This window comes from Capricornis sumatraensis, chromosome 15 (genome assembly GCF_032405125.1).
Source record: "Capricornis sumatraensis isolate serow.1 chromosome 15, serow.2, whole genome shotgun sequence".
Lineage (NCBI taxonomy): Eukaryota > Metazoa > Chordata > Mammalia > Artiodactyla > Bovidae > Capricornis > Capricornis sumatraensis.
Window position 1 is genome coordinate 46,064,018 of NC_091083.1, and position 20,628 is coordinate 46,084,645.

The window sequence follows — 20,628 nt, forward strand, 5'->3', positions numbered from 1 at the left end:
CCGTACATGACTACTGGAAAAATCATAGCTTTGACTAGATAAATCTTTGTCAGCAAAGTAATGTATGTTTCTGCTTTTTAACCTGCTGTCTAGGTTTGTCACAGCTTTCCTTTCAAGGGGCAGGTATCTTTTAATTTCATGGGTGCAGTCACTGTCCACAGTGATTCTGGAGCCCACGAAAATAAAATCTGTCACTGTTTCAAACTTTTTCCCTATCCATTCGCCATGAAGTGATGGGACTGGATACCATGATCTTAGTTTTTTCAATGTGGAGTTTTAAGCCAGGTTCTTCACTCTCCTCTTTCACCCTCATCCAGAGGCTCTTTAGTTCCTCCTCACTTTCTGCCATGTATAGTATCACCTTGATTCCAGCTTGGGATTCATCCAGCCTGGCATTTTGCATGATGCACCCCGCATATCATGAGCACTAGGTCTTTCCTCATGGCTCAGACGATAAAGAATTTGCCTGCAATGCAGGAGAACCATGTTCAATCCCTGGGTTGGGAAAGATCCCTTGGAGTAGGAAATGGCAACCCACTCCAGTATTCCTGCCTCCAGAATTCCACGGACAGAAGAACCTGGTGGGCTATAGTCCATGGGGTTAAAAAGAGTTGGACACGACTGAGCAACTAACACTTTCACCCTGCATATAAATTAAATAAGCAGGGTGACAATATACAGCCTTGACATCCTCTTTTCCCAATTTTGAACCAGTCTGTTGTTCCATGTAAGGGTCTAACTGTTTCTTTCTGATCCACATCCAGGTTTCTAAGGAGACAGGTAAGGTAGTTTGCTATTCTCATCTCTTCAATAATTTTCCAGTTTGTTATGATCCACACAGTCAAAGGCTTTTCCATAGTCAATGAAGTAGAAGCAGATGTTTTTTGGAATTCTCTTGCTTTTCTATGATCCAATGAATGCTGGCAATTTGACCTGATTTCTCTGTCTTTTCTAAACCCAGCTCATACATCTGGAAGTTCTCAGTTCATGGACTGCTGAAGCCCAGCTTCAGGATTTTGAGCATAACCTTATTAGCATGTGAAATGAGTGCAATCATCCGGCAGTTTGAACATTCTTTGGCACTGCCCTTCTTTGGGAGTGGAAGGAAAACTGACCTTTTCTGGTCCTGTGGCCACTGCTGAGTTTTTCAAATTTGCTGACATGCTGAGTACAGCACTTTAACAGCATCATCTTTAAGGATTTGAAACAGCTCAGCTGGAATTCCATCACCTCCACTAGCTTTGTTCGTAGTGATGCTTCCTAAGACCCACTTGACTTCACACTCCAGAATGTCTGACTCTAGGTGAGTGACCACCCCATCATGTTTATTTGGGTCATTAAGATATTTTTTGTATAGTTCTCCTGTGTATTCTTGCTACTTCTTTAATTGCTTTTTGCGATTCTTCTGTAAGGTCCTTACCATCTCTGTACTTTATCATGCCCATCCTTGCATGAAATGTTGCCTTGGTGGTGGTGGTTTAGTTGCTAAGTCGTGTCCTACTCTTGGAATCCCATGGACCACAGCCTGCCAGGCTCCTCTGTCCATGAGATTTTCCAGGCAAGAATACTGGAGTGGGTTGCCATTTTCTTCTCCAATGTTCCCTTGGTATCTCCAATTTTCTTGAAGAGATCTGTCTTTCCCATTCTAGTCTTTTCCTCTACTTCCTTGCATTTCTCTTATGAATACTAAAATCCTAAAATATATGTACTGGCAAAGAGAATCCATGAGGAACTAGAATGACAACAGAGGTTAATTAGGGTACATTCTTGAAGTGTATGACAAACCACACTAATAAGTCAAAATTATCACGAGGGGCTGCTGGAGCATAGAATGAAGGTGGAGAGCCATAAGTTAGTGTGTCCAAAGGAAGCTACTGCATCAGTTCAGTTCAGTTCAGTTGCTCAGTCGTGTCCGACTCCTTGCGACCCCATGAATCGCAGCACACCACGCATCCCTGTCCATCACCAACTCCCGGAGTTCACTCAGACTCATGTCTATCGAGTCGGTCATGCCATCCAGCTATCTCATCCACTGTCGTCCCCTTCTCCTCCTGCCCCAATCCCTCCCGACATCAGTCTTTTCCAATGAGTCAACTCTTCTCATGAGGTGGCCAAAGTACTGGAGTTTCAGCTTTAGCATCATTCCTTCCAAAGAACACCCAGGACCGATCTCCTTTGGAACAGACTGGCTGGATCTCCTTGCAGTCCAAGGGACTCTCATAAGTTTTCTCCAACACCACAGTTCAAAAGCATCAATTCTTCGGCGCTCAGCTTTCTTCACAGTCCAACTCTCACATTCATACATGACTACTGGAAAAACCATAGCCTTGACTAGACAGACGGACCTTTGTTGGCAAAGTAATGTCTCTGCTTTTCAATATGCTATCTAGGTTGGTCATAACTTTCCTTCCAAGGAGTAAGCATCTTTTAATTTCATGGCTGCAATTGCAGTGATTCTGGAGCCCCCAAAAATAAAGTCTGACACTTTCCACTGTTTCCCCATCTATTTCTCATGAAGTGATACTTCTTTCCAAATGGATGACTTACACAAGTTTTTATTGATGCCCAGTATTTTTTTCATTTATGTAGTATTAATTTGGCCTTACTTAGCCTAAAAATAAAACCTGACACTCCCAAATAAATCTATTCATTTAATGTAACAGAGAAAAAGTCCTACCATAAACTGTCTAGAGGAAAGAAAAGCTGATTACAAAGAAGTACTAATATATAGGTGTGTCTCACACACACACACATATATAAGGCCTTAAGAACATATACTATGATTTAAATGGTGGTTATCATCTGTATAACACTTAACAATATCTGATCTTTTTCTTGTTTACTTGATTATGTTCCCACCACTAGATTATTATAATAGTTTCATGAATACAGAGTATCTTTTTCCATGCTGTACCCCAGTGCCCAGAACAGTGCCTGGTACAGTTAGGTTTCAATAAACATTCACATAACCAGTAAATCAATCAGTATTCCAGATCACTTCATTTCCCTACTTAAGCCCTGAGACCCCACTGCACACACTGCTCGGTGGCCCTATGAAATCCAGCCCCTGCTTACTCCCTCCACCTTACCTGATCCACCTTCCTACTAAGGTCCAGCTACCCTGGTCTTTCCATTCAAGCTCTTTGCTCTTCTCAGGCCTTTGCAATTGCTGATATTTCTGACTGGAATGCTGGGTCTTCTGTTATGCCCGTGACTTAGCTCCCTCTCTTCTTTTACTGAAATCTATAAGTTATTTCCTCGGATGAACCTCTGATTACCCCCAACTAAAGTAGGCATTTTCTTTGAAGCACTCACTACTTCAACTATTTTGTCAATTTACTTTTGAGGTGTGTGTCCCTCTTCCCCACCAGAATGTAAGGTGCACACAGGTAGATACTGTCTTGCTCACAAAGCCCCCTAGTACACAGGAGAGCTCCTGGACCATGGTACCCAAAACTCTACCAAGTCACCTTTGAGTGCATCAAATACAGCTAAATTTTTTTTTTTACAGCTTTATGTATTACCTGAAATTTTATGCAAGCATAAATATAATCTGGGGAAATAAAGCTATTTTCATTTTGGAAAAAAAAGATCTCCCATTGCCCTAAGTAGTAGCAAATTAGTTTTAAAAAATGAAGACAAAGCAAACAAATGGAAATAGCATTTCCCATAAGCCCAAACAGTAAGAGACCCATAAGACAAAGCTCCTGTATTTAAAACAGAAGATACCATAAATGAGAAACATATGATTTTCATAACAATCTTAAAATATATAAAAACGTCTGCCATGCACAAAAGTTTAAATGTTTCCTAACGTCAAGATAATCACGCAGATAAAGAATAAAAACCAAGGTATTCTTGCTATTATTTGGAATCACTGCTTTAAAGGACAGTTCAAAGGGCATCCTAAAGTACTACATGTCTACACACACACGAGATGTGAGGAGTGCTGCTATCTTCTATAGCAGCTTGGCAACACACACACACACACACACACACACACACACACACGAGATGTGAGGAGTGCTGCCATCTTCTATAGCAGCTTGGCAAGGGTCTCCCCTCTACCATGCTGGCAGAATTCCACAGGTTACAGCAAAGATGCTCCGTAAACCTGACTTCCCAGATGGCTCAGTGGTAAAGAATCCACGTGCCTGCCAACGCAGGACACACGGACTCGATCCCTGAGTAGGGAAGATCCCCTGGAGAAGGGAGATGGCAATCCACTCCAGTATTCTTGCCTGGAGAATCCCACGGACACACGAACCTGGCGGGCTACAGTCCACGGCGGTGGCAAGGAGTTGAACAGACTGAGCCCCTGAGCCCTACCATCCCAGCGGCACCACCAAAGCTTCACTCCCTAAAGCCCCCCGAGGGTGGGACACCTAGAGTGACCCCTGTGCCAGTCTGCTAGGCACGGGAGGCCGGCAGTTTACCCGCCAGGTGGGCGTCGACCCCTCCTCCTCACCTCATGATGCGTGGGGGAGGGGGCTTCCCTTCGCCCCGCCGGCCCCGCCTGCTTGCTCCCGCCAGCGAAAGCCAGCGTGGTGGGCGGCGAGCACCGCTCCGCGCCTTTAAAAGTCAACCGCGCGGGGCGGAACCGCCAACCCACACCCGCACAGGCCGCTGCGAAGCGGGTGGGAGTTGCGGTCGGGGCCGAGTGCGGACAAGCAAGCAGGGCTCCCTCGGGCCTCTGACGTCTCCCAGGACTCCTAGGTGGACAGTTTTACTGTCATTTTACAATGGTCGCTCCAAGCTTCAACTTCCTCGAAGGTGTCTCGCCCACAGGTTATTCAGTAACTATTCAGGACTGCAGATCGCAGACCTAACCCGAAATCCACATCTTTTCACTACAGTGACCCCAAGTTATTTTAACTCCTCGCTGCTATAAAGCTTTCCAGTTACTGCCTACGTAAACCCTGATTATGGTTTCACTGGGCTTTGTTGCGTAGTCGATAAAAATAAACGGTCTACTGGATATGGTTTATGGATATTCCATATATGCCCAGCAGATGCTGATTCCAGCACTCAGGGTCAGGATTGGGGGTGCTTGTCCCTCCCACTAAGCCACCGCAGCCCTAACAACATCAACTAAAAGTAAAATTTAGTGTGTGTCAAGTGTCTGGCCTGGTCTAAGGACTTCTTTTACTTTTGGCTCATGTTTTAACCAAGTAATCTAACACAACCATATGCATTTCCCGGACCATATCTGCATTTGCTAGAGGAAAACTAACCAGGAGCTCCTAGAGAATCATTGCTGCTATGGTACTATACAAATAGAAAGCATACAGGGAAACCTTAGCTCACAAAGCAAGTTACTTAAATTCATAAAGAATTATGTAGATTAATTACTACGTAAAATAGCAAAATAACTTTGGGCATTTAGTATATGCAATGAGAGTACAAGTGCCTTCTTTGTAAAAAAAAAAAAAATTACTCCCATTGCAAAAAATGAGTTATGGCTTGGCAATATGATATTGTCATTTAACTGTGACTTACTTTTAGACTTAATATTCAATTTTTAAAGATTAGTTTTACATTTTCAAAATTGAATCCTACAATAAAAAAAATTTCTGTGTATCACACAGATACTTATAATCTTATATTTTTCAAATTTTGTTCACTTCCTTGCTATGCTATGTAAAGTCAACGGATTCTTTGGAGAACACTTTTCCATAGTCAAGATTATGGACTTTTTCTTGGAATCACTTCAAAATTTATATGGTGCCATTTTCAGACATCTGTATAAAGGAAACTCATCTTTGTTCTGGTTCATCAAATTAGGCTAAATTTGTGCTTTAGTATTAAGCTATGAATCTGCAATGAAATGACTGCATTAAACTCATTACTGTATTTACTACAAGGATACTGTTAAGCAGTTTTGTCCTGACAAGAAAATCCTAAGAATAAATTTCTTTCAGGGTCAATGACATTTTAAGACCCGCTGTGGATTATTTTGATTATTACATCTAACAAAAGGGAAAGTGATACCTAATTTATGCCATCACAATTTTTTTTTTCCCCCTTCCTTAATTGCCATCACCCCTAGATAAATCACATAAAAATGCCCTGGGCAAAGAACAGGACTATTCACTAAGGATGGCTCACAGAGAAGTAGGGGATAACCATAGAGTTGAGCAGGTGCTTTAACTGGTCAAAACAGGTCTCAGGAGTTGGGGTCGTGAATATTCTTTCTCTTAATTAGGGAACAGGTATACCCAAAGGTTCTAAACAGGGTCAGAGGGGAGGGAAGGCAGAGTCTTCAACAAAGAATATTACCAAGGGATTTAGTTACTCAATTAAGTGTTAAAAATCTCATTAAAGAATCTCATTAAGAGAAAACAGAAAGTATGCACCAGACACTTCTTATAAAATTTGTAAATAAAAAAAGAGAAACCAAATTCAGAAACAAAAGACCAACTGAGTTAATCAATAAAACCCCAAAGCTGATTTTTTTGGAACAGACAACCTTCAGCAAACATAATCAATGAAAAGAAAAAAAAAAAAAATCAACAAAAGGAGGCTAACCACAAACATAGGGGAAATGTCTAAAATTATGAATTATCACATGCTATTTACACTACTAAATTTGAAAATCATGAAAATATAATTTACTAACATTGGTCTAAATGGAAGAAACATCTGAATAAACCAATTATGATGAAAAAACGGAAAGAGTAGTTGCAGTCCTACTCCTCTCCAAAGACCAGTTTCCGAGTTTTATTGTCAAGTTCACTTTTCACTATTCAGATTAACAAAAATCCACGAGTGGCAATGCAGTCTGTTGGGGAAACTGTGGAAAACAAAGGGAAAAAGAAGTAAAAGGCCAGGAGAAAATTACTATGAAAGTCATAAAACATTTATTTATACATTAGATAAATATATCAATAGAATATAAAAATGGAAATCCACAGTCTAGAAATTATAAAGCCAATAAACATATTTCAAAACACCTCCAATACAAACTTAAGAAAGGCAAATAAGTCCCAAGATAAAAATACAATGAAGCAGCAGAAAGCTAAAAACAAAGAGAAAAATGTCAAAGTAGTCCGAGAAAAGCAACTAAGGGACTGACAGCTGACTTTTCACTAGCAATAAATGAAACCAAAAGACAGAGAAATGAGATCTTTAAAGTGCTAAAAGAAAACAACTGCCAACCTAAACTGCTATATTCAGCAAAGACATCTTAGGTGATGGTAAAATAAAGATATTTTCAGGTAAACACAAACTGAAAAAGGTTATCATCAACAGACTTTTAGTAAGTTATTCTAAAGCACATAGTTTAAGCAGAAGGAAAAGGCCCTAGATGGATGGTCTAAAAGATAAAATAATCAATGAATAATAGAGAAAGCAGCAAAAATACACTGCCTGCAAAAACACAACAATAATTCTAAATGGGTCCTCTTCTGTCTGGTGAGAATATTCTTTATTTATTTATTTTCTGGCTATACTGCATGGCATATGGGATCTTAGTTCCCTAAGCAGGGATTCAACCCATGCATCCTATATCGGGTGCATGAAGTCTTAACCAATGGACTTCCAGGGAAGTCCCTGGTAATATTTTTTTAAAAATCAAAATACATGATAAAAACATGTAAGTCATGAGGGGTTGAATTAAGTTAAACGTCTAAGATTCTTGTATTCTCTAAGAGGAAGGTAAAAATATTGGTCACTTTTAGATTTTGAAAAGTCAAGGATGCATATTTCTAGAACAACAATAAAAAAATATAAAACTTCCAAATTAGTATATCGGAAAAATCAAGTGGTAAAAGATATTAAATAATTGAAATGGTAAAAAATATTAAATAATTATTAAAAAAACAGAAAAAAGAAATATAAAACAGGACAACTAGAACAAAGGGCAACTAAGCAAATATAAATAGACTGTATCTCAGCTAAAAATGTTTTTAAATTGCATTAAAATTCCAACAGATGCTCTTTAAAAGAAACACATCTGAAATACATGTGTTTCAAATCTACAGTTACCTCAAAATAGTTTAATAAATGAAAAAATGGAAAATAAACAAAAAATATATGATAATCGCAAAGCCATAAAAGGATTCCAGAAAAGGCTAGTATAACTGAAAAGCTACAGGCAAGATGAATTAACGGAGAGGGAGGCAGGGAATTGGGAACAGATATATGCAATGTCAGAAGTAATCAGAGAAATGCAGTTGAAAACTATAGTAATAAATCATTTATCTTCCACCAGACCAGCAAAATTTTAAAATGTTGGACAACGCCACATTAGAGAGCCTGGAGAGCAAAGGGAGGTTTCATTCATGGTGGAGTATAAATCAGAGTCATCATTTGGGAAAAGCCTATCTAATGAAATTGAACTTGTACATATCCTCCCAAAGGATCTAGCAATTCCACTACTAATATGCCTAAATGATACTACTGTGTAAATGGACTTGAAAAAATGACCAAGAATGTTTATGGCACCACTAATTATTGTAGCCCAGTGGTGGAACTAACCAGTATGTTCATAAAAAATAAAATGGATAAACATATTATAATAGATTATTATACTTCAACAAAAGTCAATGAATCACAGGAGTGATTCCCAAAGTGGTGATGATAATGTAGGTGATTTTTTGATATTCTATATTGAAATGTGTCATCATTTCAGAAATCTACATAATTCAGTGAACTAATATCTTTCACACGACCAATGCATGGGTAAAATATCCCTTTAAAATGCAAGCTAGACTAACAGGTTTTAATGTCACAGAGTTTGAGAAGTTATTTGATTTTAAATTCTACACTGTGGCTAACCTTTCAGAAACTGTTAGGATTTGATGAGTATTAAAGAATATGAGATGGTTGGATGGCATCACTGACTCAATAGACATGAGTTTGGGTAAACTCCGGGAGTTGGTGATGGACAGGGAGGCCTTGCGTGCTGTAGTTCATGGGGTTGCAAAGAGTCGGACATGACTGAGCAACTGAACTGAACTGAAAGAATAATATAACTATTTAAAAGATTATCAACATATTCCTCCTTCTTCTCAATATGTAGTTCGGTGAGGCCAGATTTTCTGCATCTACTTCAACCAAAACAATATATTGCAAGAGACTGAATGTAGAAGCAAACATGAGATTCTGGTCATGAAAGATATTTGGGAAAACTGTAAAACAATGCCACTCTTGCCACTAACTTATTTTGGAAAAATTACTTTTCATTAAAAATGTTGTCTAAGATTTACTATTATTATTACTATTTTTTAGAGCTATCAATATACCATATGTTTATAGGCATAAGCAAATGCACCAATGTCTATATTTAAAATTGGTTAGTTTTAATATCTAATATGATTTAATCCACATAAGCAAAAGATCTTTGAGAGGTATTCAATACTTTCAATACTTGTAAAGGAGTTCTAAAGTTTCTGAACTGAACTACAGGTATACACTTCAACAGGGATGAATCTCAGAAACATAATGCTTAACAAAAGTAATTCACAGAATATGCAATATGATTCTACTTAAAGTTCAAAAACATGTGAAAGTAAACAATATGTTGGGAAAAAATACATACACAGTTGCTAAAACTGTAAAGAAAAGCAAGGGAATAATTAACACCAAATTCAGGATGACGATGGTCATGGGGGCAGAGAATCCTGTTTCTGGGGAAAGGCATACATCAAAAGCTTCCAAGTACTTGTGATGTTCTATCAAGCAGTGTATACAGATACACTTTTCTTTTTAACAGTACATATAAATGGCATACTTCATTACAAAAAAATTTAATAGAAGAAACGAGGAGACATACCTATTATCCTAGAAGGAAAAACCCAAAAGAATGTCTCTTCTCAAATTGATCTACAAATTCAGTGCAATCACAAACTATATCGCAACCAAATTTTCTACAGAACTTGAAAATATGGTTCTAAATTTCATCTGGAAGAAAAATGCAAAAGAAGAGCCCAAAGCTTTTCTTCAAAAGAAAGTACCAAAATATACCTTAAAGCTACAGTAATTAAAACACTGCAGTAACAGATAAATGGGTCAAATAAGAAAGTCAGAACTTAAAACAGCAAAGGATGTTTGTTGCTCAAAAATGGTTAATATTCTTATTACCCAGAAAAGATAAACACTTAAATGAGATGTTATTTTCAAGTATTAGAAAGTTAGTAAAATATTACCATCTGGCTAGTGGGGAGATAAAACACACCTTTTGAGAAAGTGAATATAAAAGGATACAATCATTTGAGGGTAATTTAATAGCATTATGATCTATCACCCTCAGAAGGAATCAATTCTATGATTCATAAAAATACTTTGATGAGCACATGAAGCAGTGCTTATAACTGCAGCATTTAAGTTATAGGGAAAACTTGAAAATAAATGTGCATCAATAGAAGAATGAAAGACTTATTGGATAAATAGATACCATATCGATCGAATGATACTAAATAGATATACCACATTGCATTTATTTAACAAACCCTACATCTCACCCAAACTTTTAGACACTTTGTAGATTTTAAATCATTTAAGCAACTATTTCTGGGTTACAAGAGATGCCCCTGATATAGCTCTTTTTAAAAGAAAACACAAAATTTCAAATACTGGTCTTTGTCTTCCTCAAAACAGCTGTGAACAAACACAGCTTTCTCCAAACTGGGTTATTTATTTACTGATGTACTGAACATATTTACCGGAGAAGGCAATGGCGCCCCACTCCAGTACTCTTGCCTGGAAAATCCCATGGATGGAGGAGCCTGGTAGGCTGCAGTCCATGGGGTCGCTAAGAGTCGGACACGACTGAGCGACTTCACTTTCACTTTTCACTCTCATGCATTGGAAGGAAATGGCAACCCACTCCAGTATTCTAGCCTGGAGAATCCCAGGGACGCGGGAGCCTGGCGGGCTGCCGTCTATGGGGTCGCACAGAGTCGGACACGACTGAAGCGACTTAGCAGAACATATTTATAGAGCTATCTGGTTCTATTATAGAAAGCATCTTTTTCAACAAAAAAGTATTCTTATACTGTTAAGGAATAGCAGCTTTGTTATGAACCTCCTGAGTAGGCTTACTACCAATCTCAAAGCCCATAATATTAAATATCATATCTACACCCCCATCCCTTTCTAAAGCTTCTGAAGGGGAACACTACGGGCCTTTGGATCACCAACGTTACTGCAACTAACACCATATGCTAGAGCAACCCTTAAATCTAGAATATATTCTGAAAAACCTTAACCGTTTTCCCTTTGAGGGACAAAAAGGGTAAGAGAGGTGCATTTAAATTTTTAGATTTCAAATAGACAAGTGGTGATTAAGTGAAACGAGGCTTCTCGAAGGATCTTGCCCACAACCCACTCCAGGATTCTTGCCTGGAGAATCCCATGGACAGGGGAACCTGGCGGGCTACAGTCCACGGGGTCGCCCAAAGTCGGAGACGACTGAAGCGACTTGGCATGGCATGCCACGTCCCCCACAACTACTGCTTGTGCCACCTTCAAACTGCTGGGTTGCATGGACCCACCTACGGTGACGCGATACTTCAGTTTTCAGCTAAAGATAGGCCTCCCTGGAGAAAGACCTCTTCCTTCTTTTACGTCTACTTTAAAAAGAAGAGGTCACACAGAGCCACCACGGGTCCACAGAAAGGAAGCGGGGGAGCGGACTTCACCAGAGTTCCTGAGGAAAGTGCTTCCCAGCTAGTCCCAGTCGGAAAATCAACGCCTCCACTCAGGGTTCTCACGGCGTCCGTGAGGATGCCGCGGTCCTCTGACAGGCAACTCCGAGGAGGCGCCGAAGCCGCCAGAGACAACGCCTCCTAGAGGGGCGGGAGGAAGTCCGAAGCGCCACACTCCAGGAGGACGCCGAGAGCCTAGAGACAGGTGGAGACCCGAGTATCGTCGGCCGGGAGGCCGCGCAGAGGCAGCCCAACAAAAGCGACTCTGAAACCACCGCCCGGCGCCCTGCTCACCCGGAGGAACGCCAACAAGGCAAGAAGGCGTGTGTCAACCCAGCAGCCGCGAGAAGCATGCAAAGTGGACAGCAGTTTAATTTTTCAAAAGAACAAAACAGAACGTGATAACGGCGAGCTCTCTTACTGCATACACCTCCACGACCCGAGCGGCCACGCCAGGCAACTCAGCCCCGAAGGACTCGCACCTGCCGCGTCCCCCGGGCGGGCGTCCACGAGGGACGGCCTCACCTGTTCTCTGCGCCGCCGCCGCCCTGGCGGACCTGACTTCAGAGTTCAGTTTCCTCCTCATGCTGAGATGCTGTCCGCGCCTCCACGCGCGTTGCCTCCCCTCCCGGCCACGCGTGGCAGATCCCGTCGGACCCTGAGACCGAGCAGGGCTCGGGCCGCCTTCTCGGCTGGGGAGCCGTCCGCCGCCCCTGGCCGGGACTCCCCTCCTCCCGGTTTCCACGCGGCCCGCGTCAGCAAAGGCTCGTCAGCTGCGCGCGGGACTCTCCACGTCGCAACCCGTTCTGCTTCTCCGCCCCTGTCAGGAGCGCCGCCCGGGCGTCGCGGGGCGGCCGCGACGCGCCGGCGGGAGGGATGCTGGCCGGGCTGTCCAGGTCTGGAGCCCGCAGGCTCCTCGGCGCTGGTCAGCCAAGCGTCGTCCCTGCCCCCAGAGGGTCAAAAGAAGGCACGGACCCCGCGGCGCCCCACTCCCTAGGGGAACATGTCGACTTTCCCAGTGACGGACGCTGGAACCCGGAAGTAAAACCCACGCCCACAGGAAGACGTGATGTGGGGGGAGAGAAAGTGAAAACTGAACTGTGGCTGCCCCCTAGGGGGGGCAGGAGCCAATCGCTGAGGAGAAGCCGACGCGCAGGCGCGGGCTGCGGCGGCGTCCACGCGGCGCTCGCCCCTCTCCTCTGAGCAGGCGCGAGGCCTCAGGACCGCCCGGGATTGGATGATGGATTCTGGCGGGTGTAGCGGCGTGGCGAGGCGTCTTGCAAGGTGGACGCGTAACCGGAAGCGGAAGGCGCCCAAGGGGAGCCGCGGGATGTCTATGGCCCCGCACGCGCTGTGGGGTGTTTGTTCGCCTCACGATTGGGAGTCTTTCAGTTCAGTTCAGTTCAGTTCAGTTCAGTGGCTCAGTCGACTCCATGAATCGCAGCACGCCAGGCCTCTCTGTCCATCACCAACTCCCAGAGTTCACTCAGACTCACGTCCATCGAGTCAGTGATGCCATCCAGCCATCTCATCCACTGTCGTCCCCTTTTCCTCCTGCACCAAATCCCTCCCAGCATCAGAGTCTTTTCCAATGAGTCAACTCTTCGCATGAGGTGGCCAAAGTACTGGAGCTTCAGCTTTAGCATCATTCCTTCCAAAGTACACCCAGGGCTGATCTCCTTCAGAATGGACTGGTTGGATCTCCTTGCAGTCCAAGGGGCTCTCAGGAGTCTTCTCCAACACCACAGTTCAAAAGCATCAATTCTTCGGCGCTCAGCTCTTTTCACAGTCCAACTCTCACATCCATACATGACCAGTGGAAAAACCATAGCCTTGACTAGATGGACCTTTGTTGGCAAAGTAATGTCTCTGCTTTTCAATATGCTATCTAGGTTGAAGGGCAACAAATAGCATTCTTCTACCAATGAGAGATACTAAGTGCTGCACACACTTAACCATGAACCAGGCACTGGACCTCGTGGTAGGAATGGAATGACTCACTCATTCAGTAGCACCTTTTAAATTGTTTACTGTGGCCGGCTACTAAATTAGGCACTAAGATTACAGTTGTGAGTAAGCTAGACAAGGACCTTGAACATTGTGGTGCTTATTCTAGAGGTGAATGACAAACAGTAACAAGTAAACCACTTCCATCCCATGAACAGAATTTCGTTTACTAATACTGCTGTGAAAACAAGCCAGAAATCCTGAGGATAGGGTTGGAGCCTGGAGGCTGGGGCAGAAGAGGGAGAGCGTCAACATTTCACTGTATATGGGACATTTGGGGTCAAACTTCAATAATGAAAACAGACAAAATCAGTTTTTGGAAGATGTGGAGGAACAACTTTCTAAGCAGAATACAAAGCAAGTACAAAAACCCTAAAAGGGAAATTATGTTCAAGAACTGAAGAAAATTGGCTGTAGAAGCAATCAAATATAATTGATATTTTCAGAGTACACAGAATCAGTATGTACAACTCACTGGTTTATCACAAAGCAAATGTTCATGAAACCACCACTCTGGTCAAGAAATAGAACACTGCCAAAACCCCAGGAGCTCCCTCTTGTGATATCTCTGATCAATACCCACTCCCTTTAGTGAAAATGAAAGTGAAGTCGCTCAGTCGTGTCCGACTCTTTGTGACCCCGTGAACTGTAGCCTACCAGGCTTCTCCATCCATGGGATTCTCCAGGCAAGAATACTGGAGTGGGTTACCATTTCCTTCTCCAGGGGATCTTCCCGACCCAGGGATAGAACCTAGGTCTCCTGCATTGGAGGCAGACACTTTAACCTCTGAGCCACCAGGGAAGCCCACCCACTTCCCTTACCTACCAGCAAACCTAACAAGCAATATAATTTCCATGGTAATCTCTTCTTTCCTTTCTTAGTAGATTCACTGCATAAATATGCAACCTCTGAACTTTATCATTTAGTTTTGCTTGTGGTTTGAATTTTATATAAATTGAATGGTTTAGTGCTTGGTTTCTTTGGAGTAACATGGTGGAACTTATGTTTTTGTGTACAATTTTTCATTTTCATTGCTATATATGTAGGTCTGGATGTAGTACATTTTCTTTGATATGTAGATAGACGTTTTCATTGTTTCCAGTTCTTGGCTATTACGAATAGTACAGCTTGAACTTTCTTAATCATGTCTCTTTGTACACACGGGCCTCATTTATGCTGGGTATATAGCATGCTGGAGATGCTGGACATGATAATTTGGATTTTTACTTCAGCAGATGCTTTCCCTTTCCCTCTTCTACTGTTGGTAAGGTTTACTTTTCTACCCATTTATATTGTTCTTGGTCATATGGATTCATTTGATCGATAGGATATCAGCAGACATGACATATGCAGGAGTCTTAAGTGTTCTTGCATAGTTTGATTTGGCTCCTGAGTATAGGTGATGCACGTGAGGAGACTGAAGTCTCTTGCTGCTGTTGCCCCTTCATTCTGGGCACTCAGAACAAGCACTTATGGAGCAGATGTGAATTCAACCTGTAGGCCAAACTCATCTTAATTATCATGACCATAGACATCCCACATGCTTTTGAACTGTGGTGTTGGAGAAGACTCTTTAGAGTCCCTTGGACTGCAAGGAGATGAAACCAGTCCATCCTAAAAGAAATCAATCCTGAATATTCACTGGAAAGACTGATGCTGAAGCTGAAACTGCAATACTTTGACCCCCTGATGTGAAGAACTGACTCATCAGAAAAGACTCTAATGCTGGGAAAGATTGAAGGCAGGAGAAGGGGATGACAGAGGATGAGATGGTTGGATGGCATCACTGACTGGATGGATGTGAGTTTGAACAAGCTCTAGGAGTTGGTGATAGACAGGGAGGTGCTGCAGTCCATGGGGTCACAAAGAGTTGGACACAACTGAGTGACTGAACTGAACTAGACAGCCCAAGCTTTCCAGGTAGCAGAGTAGTAAAGAATCTGCCTGCCAGTCAGTTCAGGAGATGCAGGAGATGTGGGTTCGATCCCTGGGTTGGTGAGGAAGATACCCTGGAGGAGAAAATGGCAACCCACTCCAGTATTCTTGCCTGGACAATCCCATGGACAGAGGAGCCTTGCGGACTACAGTCCATGGGGTCATGAAGAGTTGGACACAGCTGAGCACACACGCAGAAAAGACATCCCAAAGATTGGTGAGTATGAGAATTAATGCTGCTGTCCTAAGTCACTGAGATTGGGGTAGTCTGTTATATAGCATTACTGTGGCAATAAAGAAGGCTTATGGTCAACTTTAATCAAGTCACACTTTTCGCAAATTGGTTTTACAAAGTTACATTTCCACAAGAAATGTATAAGAATTCTAGTTTCTCTACATCTTGGCCAATATTTTTAACTTTAGCTACTCTGAAGGGTATGATATGGTTTGAATTTGAATTGCCTCCAACTTTGTTCTTTTTCCAATATTTAAGTAGTTTTGACTATTTTAAGTTATTGAATTTCTGTATAAATTTTAAGTTATTGAATTTCTGTATAAATTTTAGAATCAGCTTATTTCCTACCTCAAAATAAGACAAACAGTCCTCCAAAAAACCCCACAGCTGCTAAGATCTCATCTGGGATTGTGTTTAGTATATAGATAAGTTTGGAGAGAATTAACATCTTAATATTGCATCTTAAAATCCATGAACATGATATCTCTATTTATTTCAGTTTTCTCTAAGCAACATCTATATTTTTCAGCATACTGGTCTTGTGCACATTTTATTATATTTATCTCTTTATAGTTTTATGATATTTAAGAATTTTAATTCACAGTGGCTATGTGCTAGTATATAGAAATACAGTTGATTTTCCCATAGTAACTTTATATCTTGCAACTCACTTACTAGAGCTAATAGCTATTTGTGTGTGTGTGTATGATAAAATAAATAAAATAAAAATACTTTTCTTTGTTCCCAATCTGTATTTTTTCCCTATTGCATTGTTTAAGTCCTCAAATGCAATAAAGATACTAGGTGAGAGCAAACATTATTGATCTAGGGGGAGAAGCATTCAGTATTTCACAAAGGTAAGTATAATATTAACTTTGGTGTTTTCTGTCCTTTTTTAGGTTGAGGATTTTCCCCTTTGTTCCTAGTTTTTGAGAACTTTTATGGTAAATGAATGTTGAATTTTATCTGCATCTATTGAGAGGATTGTGCAGTGAAAATATCTACTAATGTGATAAATTACATTAATTTATTTTCAAACATTAAGCCAACCTTGAACTCCTGGGAGGAACAAAGTTTACTTTGGATGCATTATCTTTTCTCTATATCATTGGGCATGAATTGCTGCATTTTGTTAAGAATTTTGGTATGTATGTTCCTGAGAGGTACTAGTCCACAGTTTACTTTTCTTGTAATATCTTAGTTTTGATATCAGGGTAGCTCTAGCCTCACAGAATGAGTTGGTTAAGTATTCCCTCATCTTTTAATTTCCAAAATACTCTGATTAAAATTGGTAGTAGCAGGAGAAGAGAGAAAAAATGGAGAAGAAAAATATTTCAAAAAACAAGTTAAAAAAACCCTCATCAAATTGGTTGAAAAATAATAATATCCACATCTAGGAAGCCCAATGAACTCCATGTGGTACAAATTCAGAGTCACAAATAGACACATCATAGGGAAAAAATGCTCAAAGACAAAAGACAAAATCTTGAAAGCAGCAAACAGCAAAATAACATCACTTACAAGAGAACCCTGGTAAGATTAATAGATGACTTCTCAGCAGAAACAATGGAATCTAGAAGACAGTGAGATGACATATTCAAAGTACTCAGAGGAGAGAAAAACTGTCAACCAAGGGTCCTATATCTAGCAAATCTATCTTTCAAAAATGGAAGTGAATACAAGACTGTTCCAAATAAACAAAAACTGAAAGAAATTTTGCTAGCAGATTTGCTTTACAAGAGATTCTTCAGATTGAAACTGAGTGACCACAGATGGTAATCTGAATCCACAAGAAAAAGCAAAGAACACTGGTAAAATTAATTACATAAAGATAAAAAAAACCATAAATGCTTATTGCCTATTTTTCTCCTTTATTGTCATAACTAATTTAAAAAAAACATGGAATAATATTTAGATAATGTGATATTGGGCTTATTGGGGGTTTAACATGTAGACATGAAATATATGTATATTACATTTGCTAATAAAAGCACAAAGGAGGTAAGTGGGGGCAAAGGTCCATTTGGCTAAGGAAATGACAACAGATGGTAAAGTAATAATTATAAGAATGTATTGTTGAATTTGTAACATAAGTAGAAGTAATATGTATGACAATAACACTGCAAAAAGAAAGAAAAGGATTAGAGCTTAATAGGTATAACATTTTTATATGTCACTGAATTGAACTAGTATAAATCTGAAGCTTATTTTGATAAAAATATATATGGTAAACCCTAGAGCAACACTAAAGAAATGAAAATGCTACAATAGAAAATATTCATTTAATGCAAATTAAAGCCATAAGGAGGAACAGAGAACTAAATCAGACATGAAAATATAGAAAAAAAAATAAAATGGCAGACATAAATCCAGCTATATCAGGTCAGTTCAATCGCTGAGTCATGTCTCATTCTTTGTGACCCCATGGACTGCAGCACGCCAGGTGTCCCTGTCCAATACCAACTTCTGGAGTTTACTCAGACTCATGTCCATTGAGGCAGTGATGCCATCCAACCATCTCATCCTCTGTCATCGCCTTCTCCTCCTGCCTTCAATCTTTCCTAGCATCAGGGTCTTTTCAAGTGAGTCAGTCTTTTGCATCATGGGACCAAAGAATTAGAGTTTCAGCTTCAGCATCAGTCCTTCCAATGAATATTCAGGACTGATTTCCTTTGGATGGATCTCTTTACATTTGGATCTGGTTGGATCTCCTTGCAGTCCAGGGTACTCTCAGGAGTCTCCTCTAACACCACAGTTCAAAAGCATCAAGTCTTTGGTGCTCAGCTTTCGTTATAGTCCAACTCTCACATCCATACATGACTACTGGAAAAACCATAGCTTTGATTAGACGGACCTTTGTTGGCAAAGTAATGTCTCTGCTTTTCAATATGCTATTTAGGTTGGTCATAACTTTTCTTCCAAGGAGTAAGAGTCTTTTAATTTCATGGCTGCAGTCACCGTCTGCAGTGATTTTGGAGCCCCCTAAAAGTAAAGTCTGACATTGTTTCCACTGTTTCCCCATCTATTTGCCATGAAGTGATGGGACCAGACAACCTAGACAGCATATTAAAAATCAGAGACATTACTTTGTCAACAAAGGTCCGTCTAGTCAAGGCTATGGTTTTTCCAGTGGTCATGTATGGATGTGAGAGTTGGACTGTGAAGAAAGCTGAGCGCAGAAGAATTGATGCTTTTGAACTGTGGTGTTGGAGAAGACTCCTGAGAGTCCCTTGGACTGCAAGGAGATCCAACCAGTCCATCCTAAAGGAGATCAGTCCTGGGTGTTCATTAGAAGGACTGATGTTGAAGCTGAAACTCCAATATTTTGGCCACCTGGTGTGAAGAGCTGACTCATTTGAAAAGACCCTGATGTTGGGAAAGATTGAAGGCAGGAGGAGAAGAGGACAACAGAGGATGAGATGGTTGGATGGCATCATTGACTCAATGGACATGGGTTTGGGTGGACTCCGGGAGTTGGTGATGGAAAGGAGGCCTGGCGTGCTGCGGTTCATGGGGTTGCAAAGAGTCAGACATGACTGAGTGACTGAACTGAACTGATGGGACCAGATGCCATGATCTTAGTTTTCTGAATGTTGAGCTCTAAGCCAACTTTTTCACTCTCCCCTTTCACTTTCAACAAGAGGCTCTTTAATTCTTATTTGCTTTCTGCCATAAGGGTGGTGGTATCTGCATATCTGAGGTTATTGATGTTTCTCCCCACAATCTTGATTCCAGCTTGTGCTTCAGCCAGCCCAGTGTTTCTCATGATGTACTCTGCATATAAGTTAAATAAGCAGGGAGACAATATACAGCCTTGACGTACTCCTTTTCCTATTTGGAACCAGTCTGTTGTTCCATGTCCAGTTCTAACTGTTGCTTCCTGACCTTTGTACAGATTTCTCAAGAGGCAGGTCAGGTGGTCTGGTATTCCTATCTCTTTCAGAATTTTCCAGTTTGCTGTGATCCACACATTCAAAGGCTTTGGAGTAGTCAATAAAGCAGGAGTAGATGTTTTTCTGGAACTCTCTTGCTTTTTTGATGATCCAACAGATGTTGGCAATTGGATCCCTGGTTCCTCTGCCTTTTCTAAATCCAACTTGAACATCTGGAAGTTCACTGTTCACGTACTGTTGAAGCCTGGCTTGGAGAATTTTGAGCATTACTTTGCCAGTGTGGGAGATGAGTGCAATTGTGCGGTAGTTTGAGCATTCTTTGGCATTGCCTTTCTTTAGGATTGGAATGAAAACTGACCTTTTCCAGTCCTGTGGCCACTGCTGAGTTTTCAAGACCATTGTCAAGAAAGAGAAGTGCAAAAAGGCAAAATGGTTGTCTGAGGAGGCCTTACAAAATCCAACTATATAAATATAGTTAAATGTGAATGGATTAAATCAAAATGGAGATGAGCAGAGAAATCAATAGAATTGATTAAAAGATAATATAATGGGATTTCCCTTATGGTCCAGTGGCTAAGACTCCCAGCTCCCAGTGCAGGGTGCCAAAGTTCCATCCTTGATCAGGGAACTAGATCCCATATGCCTTAAATAAGAGTTCACATGCCTCAACTGAAAAAAGAAAATCCTGCATCCCACAACTGAGGATTGCAGATGCTTCAAGGAAGATAGATGATCTCAAGTGTTCCAGCTATAACCTGGCACAGCCAAATAAATATTTTTTTAAAAGATGATATAACTATAATGTGCAGGAGACACACTTTAGATTCAAAGATATAAATATATTTAAAAGTATAGGAGTATATTCACACGTAAGAAAACTGAAATGGCTATACTATTGCTTTGGCCAAA

At 41.0% G+C, this 20,628-nt stretch overlaps 1 protein-coding gene across 1 annotated transcript in view; it reads right to left on the reverse strand.

Moving 5' to 3' along the window:
- The window catches only part of TASOR2 (transcription activation suppressor family member 2), a 67,787-nt gene extending 55,553 nt beyond the window's left edge, over window positions 1-12,234 (reverse strand). Inside the window, exons 1-3 of the mRNA XM_068986764.1 lie at window positions 12,070-12,234; window positions 11,715-11,789; window positions 4,615-4,712 (exon numbers count right to left, since the gene is read on the reverse strand). Of these exons, the coding sequence (XP_068842865.1) occupies window positions 4,615-4,712; window positions 11,715-11,789; window positions 12,070-12,234 (338 nt within the window). The remainder of the gene's footprint in view (window positions 1-4,614; window positions 4,713-11,714; window positions 11,790-12,069) is intronic.
- Between the last annotated feature and the right edge of the window lie 8,394 nt (window positions 12,235-20,628).